Here is an 11,438-nt window from a genome sequence, read left to right as displayed (position 1 = left end):
AGTAATTTTGTTTACCCTAATTTTGCACTGAAATGCTCAATAGATAGATAGATAGATAGATAGATAGATAGATAGATAGATAGATAGATAGATAGATAGATAGATAGATAGATAGATAGATAGATAGATAGATAGATAGATAGATAGATAGATAGATAGATAGATAGATAGATAGATGCTACAAATTTCATCCAGCATCCGTGGAGTCTGCTGACATCTTGTGGATAATATTAGGTATTACAATCTCAACTGTGTTCGAATAACCTATTGTTATAAGAGGGTTTAGCAGATGTTATTTCGGTCATTCTGAGTTTGAGGCTTTACGAGAATACATAAACATATACTAACTTTCTATTCCGAGCCTTTGTAGTCATGTCTAAATTGATTCCATGTTACTTGCAGAGAGCGTCTCATTTCTGTCTTCTGTCATAGATATCAGTCTCTTGACGCGCTTACGTAAGGGCTGCGCCACATCTTCAGGGCGCAACGGAGACGGAAGTTAAGCACAGGAACACCGACGTTAGCTCGTTTGTTCGGGCTGTATGAGAGCTCTGTTAACCTTTCCCGGAGATTGGGGTGAACAGTTTCGCCCGAGGGGTTCTTGTGGGGACAAACAGTGAAGTAACGCTTCGACGAACAAATAACACCGTCTTACCTGTCATACTCTAAATCCGAGTTAAGGGGACTACAGAACAGGTGAGTGTGAAATATAAAGGTATATAATTAATCCTCCTTTTAGTGGGTGTCAAGCGTTTCTATTTTTGCTCTAAAAATTACATGGGCTCTGGGGTTTGTGACTTTTATGAATTAAAAAAAAGATTTGACCCTCATGTTTGTTTACATGTACACAGGCTTCATCATGGCTCCACATTCTGTAATACAGGCTCTCATTGACTTTTCAGCAGGAGCAGCAGGTGAGTTCATTACTTTCTTAAACCCTCATTCTGTTAATTAAAGGTATATCAGTCGAATTAGACTACATATTCATGTTTTTTAAGGACCAGGGATGGAGAGATCTATAGAATGTTAATTTTGGCCACTACAAATCTCGCTTTTCTGATATGGCTGCAAGTAAAAGCATTTTTGGAAGAAATCAATACGAGCTCTGATTTGGAGTTTTCTACAAGTCACTACAAAGACTTGTAGAAAACTCCAAATTCAACTGTGATCCAAAACACAGTGAAAGGTGGTTCTACAATATATTTAGTCAGGAGAGCTGGATACAAATGTGTGCCACACACACTTTTCAGATATTTATTTGCTAAGACATATTGTTTGTTGATCTGTAATATAGAAGTCCAATATTATACAACTGACTTGAATATTTTCTAGCTATACTTTTATATATACCCTAATGGTGAAGTAAAAAATGTCTATTCTGCTTTGTAAAACTTAAACTGTCCTACTTTAGGTGGTACAGCCTGCGTGCTGAGCGGTCAGCCGTTTGACACCGCCAAGGTGAAGATGCAGACGTTTCCCAGCATGTACCGTGGCTTCATCCACTGCTTCGTTTCAACTTTCAAACAGGTGGGACTCCGTGGTCTCTACAAAGGCACCACACCAGCCCTCCTGGCCAACATCAGTGAGAATGCGGTGCTCTTCTTGAGTTATGGCCTGTGCCAGGACGCTGTCCGTCTTTTGTTAAGGATGGATAAAGGAACAGAGCTCAGGTTTGATACTGATGAGGATTTCTGTTTCTGTCTAAATGTTTCACTGTGGACAAATCCATTTGTTTCCCAACCCTGGTCTTCAATGAACACTGACCTGCATGTTTTAGACGTTCCCCTGTTCCAAGACACCACCTTCAGATGATTGCAATTCAGCAAAGCCCCGTTAGTCAGCCATCAATTGAAATCATATATGTTGATATAGGGGAATGCCTAAAACATACAGGGGAGTGTGAAAAGCAATGTGTTAGGCCACCACAATAATGTTTTGGAAAGTTTGGAAAGTTTGCAGATCTCTTTGAAGAAGTGCTAGTAACAGGATCTTTTTCGCCGAAGCATCCCCCCAAACAGGATGTGCAAAACTCCATAAAAAAACGAAAAAACAGCATCCAGCCTACGAGAGACTAAAAAAGAAAATACTCTTAACTACTGATGTACTGTTCTGGGAATGTGATGTAAATATAACAATATATACAGAATGCACCATCCACAACAGGTTTGTAAAAACATTAAATATTTTATAAACCATAAAGTCCAATTGGACACACAATGTTCCACTCGGTTGCCAAACAAGAGCCAAATAAATAAATAAATTTTCAAAATAGGAATTATATCCACAGTGTATTCACAAAGTTCTCAAAAAGCACTGTTGAGAACAATAATGTATTAAATAATCATTGTATTGTACAAAGTATTGCAGTTCGTAAACAAAATGGGAACCTACCATCACCTACCTAGTGATGGTAGGTTTCCGGAATGAAACTGTGGCCAGATGAACCACATTTTTAATGTTTTTCTCAGCAAAGTCTGCAGCAAGGGCTGGGTCCTCAAACTTGTGAGTTTGCCCATTGGGCAAAGCACGTCCTACAGAGTCAGTGCTCAGCAGAGCCTCAGACAACAAAACTGTTTTTGAATAAACCTGGATAATATGAGTTAGAAAATCCTCTTAATTTTTCTTTGGCATTAATAAAGTATTTTGGACTAATAAAAAAAAAAAGAACAAAAGAAAACACTGAATTAAAATTGATTCTTGTTACCTAACGCACGTAACTATATAGATATATAAAATTTTGATTATTCTGTGCAAATTCATAGCAATCATTTCAACCTTAGCATCAATGTGTGTCTGAGGACTGTCACTCATCTTTATACATTGAAACATTTTCTGTTTGTGTTCAGTGATGTCCAAAAAGCTTCTGCGGGGTCTTTAGCTTCCATCTTCTCCTCTATGGCCCTTTGCCCCACAGAGCTGGTGAAATGTCGTCTGCAGGCCATGCATGAAATGGAGGAGACTGGAAAGGTTGCAAAAGGACAGCGAAGGTCTGTTTCATCAGAGATGTTGTAATAAACAAAGCATTTTCAGTTTCAGTTGACTTCACCTTTCCTTTCTGTATTTGTGGTGGGACATTAGCACTGTCTGGTCTGTGGTTAAGAGTGTGCTGAGGACAAATGGTCCTTTGGGTTTCTACCAGGGACTCACCTCAACCATTGTCAGGGAGATACCAGGATACTTCTGCTTCTTTGGTGCCTACGAAGTATGTCGGACTACATTTGCACAGCATATGGGGACAGACAAAGACAGTATAGGTAGGTTCATTTAAGTTTATTTTATTTTTCATGTCTGTGCTTAAAGCTATCTTGCAAACTTACATCTTTGTTTGCAGGCATTCTGCCTCTTATGTTCAGTGGTGGATTTGGAGGGGCTTGTCTTTGGCTAGTGGTCTATCCAATAGACTGTGTAAAGTCTAGGATCCAAGTCTACTCTTTAGCTGGAAGGCAAGAGGGTTTCATGAAGACCTTCATGGGTATTATACGCACTGAGGGTAAGCTTTGATGATGCAATGTTTGCCTGCTTACAAATGCAGTTAGCAGTTCCAGAATACTGGGCATGGCTGATTGCTATCACAGCAAATCCTCAATAGAGACAACATCACACGTTTCTCTTGCTGGAGTTATGGTGATACTATACGACAAACACATTCAGTTGTTGCGGTCTAAAATATCAAGAGCAAAAATTAAGCCCTAAAACACTGAGAAGCACAAATATTTAACATTAATGTTAATAATTTTGCATTTATATGCAGCTTTGCTAATATAGCTAATCATAGCCACTGTTTGACTGTTTCTGCCTTACAGGTCTCACTGCTCTGTACTCTGGTTTGACTCCTACCATGATACGCACCTTCCCTGCCAACGGAGCGCTCTTCCTAGCTTATGAGTTCAGCCGTAAATTTATGATGGACACAGTGGGGGGCTGATAGGGATGATACAAAATGTTTGGTCAAAATAATTTTAAATAAAGTTTTAATACAAATATTCATGTCATGGCTTCATATTTTTTTCTTGGTATAAACATGTAAAAAAATGTTTATCTAATCAATGGATAATTATCTACCTGTAGCAAAACTGAAGGATCAAAGTGACTGAACAGTTCATTTCTTCATCTTTCATAAAATGTCAAAACTCTAAAAATGTCAGTTTATCTCATGGAATATTTGCATAGACTTACTTTTACTTGCAAACTATACAAAGTTCTAATGGGAAATGGCATGCTCTTATTGCAGGGAAAATATCTTGCATTGCACATATCCTAAAAATTTTTTTTTTGTTTTTTTTTTTCAAAAATACATCTGTGTAGCCTTCTCGAGTTACATTCGGAAAATTTCTGGTAAAAGGCAGTGTTAGCAGCTCATCAAAACCTGGACTTCTGTCATTTAGCTGGTCTTTAACACAAAGTCAATAAGATAAACATCACTGGTGATCTTGCCATACTGCCATTTCTATAGTACTCGAAGTCCATTCTGCATTAAGAAGGATTTTTCTAAGGTTGAAAATCATTTATCATTTATTCCAGGAGTAGACATCACAACGTTTAATGTGGAGTACTCAAAGAAATTTCAAAAGATACTCAAACTCTGACTCAGACTCTATAAGCCTCAGGCATGTTGAAGGTCAAAACAGTAAAATAATATAAATAAAAAACTGAACTATGGCTTGTTTAGCAGGTTTGTCAGGATGAAACCATGTCCATATTCTTGACTGTTTTTAGATATAGATGACACCAAAGTGGAGATCTATGCTTGATAATGCACAGTACAAAGTTCATAACAATAAAAGAGACAATAAAAGCGAATGCAGGTTACTGGCAAAAAAAACAATGTTGGTTGTTTTGCAACCACAGGTCATTGACGTCTTGAAGACTTTGAATTGACTGTATTTTATTCCAAATTAAAATGATGTGAAGTCTTTATTGTTCAATAAAAAATAATAATTTGAGAACCTTGCTTATTTATTAAAGTGAATCAGTGAATTTATTCTAGTCTAACAGAAACATTTCTCAGTCCAAGATAACTGACATGTTTAGAGTAAACGGGTTTTATTGAATTTCCCATTCAAGCCTTCTTACTTTCTCTGTGAACAATATGAATGTGGTTATCACACCCCGCATTTTGTGGAAAGGCTGTATTTCCTTTTTGCAGTCGATGAAAAAGACATTAGCAAGAAAATAAAGTTCTGTAAGTGATTTCTGTGGAAGGACTTAATTTTTTTCTCGTTAAAGTGAAACGAGAGAATGGTCACGCTGTCTCACCACATTCAGCCTCATGTTTCAGGACGTAATTACTTATTCATCGCCTGCAGTCAACAAGTGGCCGACTCCTGCGAGGGCAAGAAGATAATAGGATACCAAGAGGACTGAATTTGGAGTTCTCAACTGTGGGAAGCATGCAAAGGCTGGATGCACTGTGGTTCGGGTTACCACAGCAATAGATTTGTAGAAGGCAAGATGAGAGAAATGGACAGACCACACCCCACAGAGAGAGGAGGGAAGTAAACAAGTGTGCTGCTGCAGCTCCAAGCGCCAGACTCTTCACGGATGATCTCGACTACATGCAGCACAGTGGAGATGGTTACTCCACGCAAACTTCAGATCAGTGAAGAAAATGTTGAAGGTAAGTACTTTTTAAGATCTTCCCATAACCATTATGGATACATGTTGTAGGTTTGAAATGTTCGTTAGCTCCAAATGAGTCCTGTTGAGGGAGGTACAATAAATTATTATTCCGAGGCAAATGTCTGCTTTTATCCTTTTATTGTATTACATTTTTTAAAGTGAGTATTTTTTTCACATTGTAATATATGTTACCCTCTCAGGCTCAAATTAAGTTGTAGTTGCAGGAAAAATCTGATATTTGGAGAAAATAATCATATGGGGTAGTAATATACAATTCAGACTTTTTTTTGAGAGAAACCTTCACATGCAATGAATTCTGGGATGTTGCAGACTTGCAACAACGGCCCGGAATGGTAAATTAACACTGAAGACTGAATCTGATATGAACATTAACTTTATCTGAATGTCACAAACAAAAAAATTAACAAAACAAAATCCCAAAAAAAAAAATTCTCTCTCAAAATTAGATACAACTTTTTCTCAGACTTTTTCTCCACCGACATTTCAAAACCTCTTGAGAAGGCCGTTTTTGCAAGTCACTTTGTTGTGTGGTAGTCCATGAAGCAATTCTTGGTCTTTGTGAAGCACAAAAGTACTTTGCACTTCAAGCAGGCCGTTTGTGTGTAGCCATCCTTGCACAGATATGTACTATGGCCATCAAGATGTGTAAGCCAATGAATTGCTCCATTTCAGCAGGGGTTGTTTTCAATTCTGGGCCATTCTTTATAATGGCATACAGGTTAGATTGGTGAGAAATGTGTTCAAACACAAATTTGTCCACGAACTGATCAAAATACCACTTTGGACTCGGGATTTCGTCTGGTGGAGTTGAGAACGCAGGTCCTTGCTGGAGTCTGACTTGTAAGCTTCAGGAGTTTCCACAAAATCTGGATCTGCAATTTTATATCTGCATGTAGCATCCATTGGTACCTGTTTGGGCACACGTTGCAAATCCACAACATTGAAATCGAGATGCTCGATTTTAACCCGGAGGAGATAAAATCTACTAATTTACATGTGTCATATCTATACACATTCATGATTCATCTTATGTAGTATTGATTTCAAAATAATGGAAATTGGTAGTGATACTTACATGAAATTGATGCTTAAGAAATCTGTTTCGGTGACACCAAGGACTCAGCCATGTTGAAAGTGAGTCAGCAGTGCCATGTGGAGAGCTGGAGGGAAACTGTTGCAAATGCACAACTAAACCCTTCTGTTGTACTGCTGCGTGACAAAAGCTCTTAAAATATGGATGTGGAGTAATTAGATAAGTAGCATTGAGATGTTGCAAATCTGCAACACCTGCCTGGAGCAGCTAAACTAATAAATATTGATTTTGATGGCTAGTGTTCTAGATCACCATTCATTGGCTGCTACATTTCTCACTAGCTTTACTGAATTGATTTATTTCTTTTCATCCATAATCCAAATTCACATTCTGTATTGAAATTTGAGCTTGGATAAATATGTAAATTTTTCCAGTTATTATTGCACAGAAATGTAAAATAAAGCTATGGAAGTACAATTGTATGCTTTCATTCCTCTTATTCTAAATTAATAAGAGATAGGACAGTAAGGAATTATCCTCTTGCTTAAAATTCGGCCTTGATCATGTTGGCCAGCAAAGAGGTGGAGGTTTTAATCACTACCAGCCACTCTTTTGTCTCCCCTTCTTTATCTTTCAATATGCTCACCTCAAAGAGTTGATCATACAAAGTGCTGTGATTGAATGAATGTTTAAGAAATTCAAGAGATGACAAATAAATCCTCCTTGTTGGTGTTACTAGAAAACATGATGGTTATTTGCAATGATATATCAGTTTGTTTGCAAAACATGTCTTGATTGAGACAACCTTTAGTTCTTCATAATTTCCCTGTGAGATTAATTACATCATTAGTTACAAATGAGATGTGTGAATTTACTGCAGCCCTTATGTGACAGCGAAGATGTTCCATGTTCTCCCACTGGATCGTACTACTTTCTAATCTGCCATCAACAATCTTACTGCAAGAGATGTGTATTTATTATTGAACAGAATCTAATTTTAACAAAACAGACGCTTCCTGTTGTACTTTGAACTTCTCTTTCTCCACAGATAAAAATGCAGGCAGGTTGGGATGTTTTGGTTGGCTGCTGGTAATCATATCCCTCCTGTTTATAGCGCTAACCTTCCCAATCACATTGTTTCTGTGTGTCAAGGTAAGAAAATGTTCTTCTTTGTTGCTAATCAGGCTGCATACAACAGACCAAAACAGTGGAGGGTTTCATTGTGAACTGGAAGGAAATAATACACACATGTCTTCCATTTTACTTTTACAAAAAAATAAAAACCTTAGTGTGGCATGGATTTGTTTTTAGTCCCCTTTACTCAAATATCCCTAAATGAAATCTGGTACAATCAGGTAATCCTATCTTCTCTGAGGATTTTTAGATCAATTTAGTGAGCAAAATATATAAGGAAGAGCAAACAAGGCAAACAGGACACTGTTGTTGAGAAGTGTAGAGAAGGATTAGGTCAAAGAACAACACCCAAAACCCTAAACTGACAAGTGAAACGAGAGCATGTACCAGAGATGAAGCCAAGAGGGCCATCTCTAGAGGAGATGTGGGGATTAACAACTCAGGTTTATGAAAAAAATCCAGAAAGATGAAGATGAAGAATTTGGGCCTAAATAATAATAATAATAATAAAACATTATAGACTATCCACATTGAAAATGTTGTGGGAGCATTAATGAAAGATGGATATAGCTAGATATAATATAAAATGCATACTTTTTAGTTTAATATTTTTATTGTAATAAGAAGTATTACAATAAGGATTATGAAATTTTTTTTTATTGTGAATTCTTTTACATCCAAGAAGTAAAAACTCTTCCCAGAATAATTTTGCTCTTTATACTGTTTGCTTTCATTGGTCTCCAGATAGTAAAGGAGTATGAGCGAGCAGTCATTTTCAGACTTGGGCGAATCTCCGATCGGAAACCTAAAGGACCAGGTTTGCAGTTTTACATGACGGATTGTACACACCAGATCATTCCAGAAACTGATTTTCAGAAAAAAAGTTGAACTTGAAACAGATGCAGTCTGATGTTTCTCTCTTTCTAGGCCTATTTTTTGTTTTGCCCTGCACTGATAACTTTGTGAAAGTTGATCTAAGGACTGTGTCTTTTGATATCCCTCCACAAGAGGTGCGTTTTCCTTTTGTACATAAAATGTAAAGCCAGGATGTGTTTCCAATAAACCTTCCAATGTACTGTTCATTTGTATCTGTATTTTGTCACAGATCCTGACTAAAGACTCGGTCACTGTGTCCGTGGATGGAGTCGTCTACTTCCGCATTCACTGTCCCATCTCAGCTGTGGCCAACGTGTCCAACGCACACTCCTCCACACGGCTGCTTGCTCAAACCACTCTGAGGAATGTACTCGGCACCAAAAACCTTTCAGAACTACTGTCTGACAGAGAAGGAATTTCAGTGAGCATGCAGGTGAGATAAAAGACGACACAAACAGTCAATTGTACTGAAATGAAATACAGTCCCATGGAAACATAGTGATTGCCTCAAGAACAACAAACTAAAATATTAAGATTTGTTACGGCTGATCAACATAGTCAGCATAGTAATAATTGTGAGAAGAAAGAAAAATGATATAAAGCAGGTTTTTCAAAGTTTTGTACAAATCTAAATTAATTTTCCATGTTTGTTGTGATCTCAACATGGCTCTAACTTCAAAGGGGAGTTCTTTCTTTACACTATTTTTATTTGTCAAAATTATGAATCATTTTCCTTCCACTTCACAACTATTCACTGCTTTCAGTTTGTCTACCACTAAAATCCCAGTAGAGGGAAATATTTTGTAGTTGCATGAGAAAATGTGAAAACATTTTTATCGAATGCTAAAATTTGTGAGTACTTATGTAGGTAGTAGCAGCCTTACAAAGATCTTTACTCAAAATATTTTTGATAATTTAGTCTGAGTTTGCAGTACTTCTGAAATGAAACTGAAGGAGAATTTGTTCTCTCACAGGCGGCCCTGGATGAAGCCACTGACCCATGGGGGATCAAGGTGGAGCGTGTGGAGATCAAGGATGTGAAGCTGCCTCAGCAGCTGCAGAGAGCCATGGCTGCAGAGGCGGAGGCCAGTCGGGAGGCCAGGGCTAAAGTGAGAGCAGCAGTGGAAGATTTACTTTCCATATCACACTCTACATCACTGAAAATAGAAATAAAAAAATTGTGGGAAATGGTTGCGAGGCTTATTATTGTTTGTGTCTGTTTCAGATCATCGCTGCAGAAGGTGAGATGAATGCTTCCCGGGCTCTGAAAGAAGCGGCTCTAGTCATCAGTGAAGCCCCGTCTGCTCTCCAGCTGCGATACCTGCAGAGTCTCAACGCCATCGCTGCAGAGAAGAACTCCACCATAATCTTCCCTCTGCCCATAGACATGATGCAGAGTTTCATGCAGAAAAAGTGATGAACCATGTAGCCTGCACAATTATTTTCGTCCCAAAGTAAGTTTGCATGTTTCGAATAGGGAGGAAAAAGAGCTACTCATTGATGCAAATACAAACCAAACACTGTTTTTGTGTACTTATTATGCTTAATGTGATTTAATAATTAAATACAAAGTGCAACATACATAGCCATAGCCTCTCATTACTAACCTCAGCTAAGTTACAGTTTCAGTAGAGAAGGGCATATGAAGTAGGCAAGGAACAAAAACAATTCACAAATAACTTATAAAGACATGCTTTCATGGAGACTTCTCTGGAGTATTTGATTACAATCATTTTTAACAACAATCCACAGAAGTAGCAACATCCACATGATGCAGCAACCTCTCTCTGATATTGCATGAAAACTATAAACAAAAGCTTAACTCTTATTCATTCAGTAAATGTGTACAAGACGGTGTCCACAGGACACAGAGGCAATCAGTGCAATTGGAGTACCTGATGTAGAGAAAGGCAACTTCCACTGTCAGAATACAGCAAATCCTCTTCCCAATAAACGTAATTATCTTATCTACCAATAAACACAGCTATAGCCAAATACCTGCTTTAAACATGTTTACACACATTACAATAGATGAAATGTATAAATGAAATACTGTAATGCTTAAAGCTGCAGTAGGGAACATTTCTAATCATTTATTTATTTATTTGCATAATTGTTAAAATTGTCACCATGTCATGATATTATAACATGAGACAGATAATATGGGAAACAATTGAGCTCCTCCGTTTCCTCTCCGTGGTTCCGCAGCCATCTGCAGTAATATACTGCATTCACTCAGAAACAACCAATCAGAGCCAGGACATGGGTCTTAATTCTGTCAATCATGCTGATGTATCCACTCCTCGATGGAAAAAACCAGTCATCTATTGTCATCAGTGGCCATGCTAACTAGCCTTAGCTTTCATGGCAGGCTCCAGTGTGACAAACTAGCTGAGAGCAAGGGGAGCGTGTGAGCTGCATGGACAGAAGCGTAACACCCTCCTCCTGGTTCTGATTGGTTGTTTCTGATTGAGCGGAGTATTTCTGCAAATGGCAGTAGGACCACAGGGAGAAAACAGAGGAGCTCAATTTTTCACAGATTGCCTCTCTCATGTTTTAATAAACATGTGAAAAACATATTGTTTCTAAAAGTTACTCACTGCAACTTTATGTAGTGATATATTTCAAAGACCTATTTGGAATATTTCTACCTACTGCTAACATCTAAGAAAAATGTTTAGCAAGACAGACTTCTGACGGCTGGTTGTCATTATGTAAACATGAATGAATAAAATAAATGAAATTTAAATAAAAT

At 37.7% G+C, this 11,438-nt stretch overlaps 1 protein-coding gene across 1 annotated transcript; it reads left to right on the top strand.

Annotated features, from left to right (window-relative positions):
* Positions 1-386: 386 nt before the first annotated feature.
* slc25a15a (solute carrier family 25 member 15a) lies at positions 387-11,437 on the top strand. The gene is made up of 14 exons (XM_055028094.1): positions 387-696; positions 852-914; positions 1,412-1,670; positions 2,847-2,987; positions 3,079-3,254; positions 3,332-3,490; positions 3,804-3,922; positions 5,518-5,617; positions 7,722-7,825; positions 8,552-8,624; positions 8,735-8,817; positions 8,913-9,116; positions 9,658-9,792; positions 9,909-11,437. The coding sequence occupies exons 2-14, from the start codon at positions 860-862 to the stop codon at positions 10,098-10,100; spliced, it is 1,800 nt and encodes a 599-aa protein (XP_054884069.1). The 5' UTR covers positions 387-696; positions 852-859; the 3' UTR covers positions 10,101-11,437.
* Position 11,438: the final 1 nt, after the last annotated feature.

The sequence above is a fragment of the Poeciliopsis prolifica genome, unplaced genomic scaffold, assembly GCF_027474105.1.
Source record: "Poeciliopsis prolifica strain line A6 unplaced genomic scaffold, Auburn_PproV2 SCAFFOLD004, whole genome shotgun sequence".
In the NCBI taxonomy this organism is placed as follows: Eukaryota; Metazoa; Chordata; class Actinopteri; order Cyprinodontiformes; family Poeciliidae; genus Poeciliopsis; species Poeciliopsis prolifica.
Note: the sequence above shows the minus strand (reverse complement) of the source record. Positions and strands in the feature narration are given on the sequence as shown.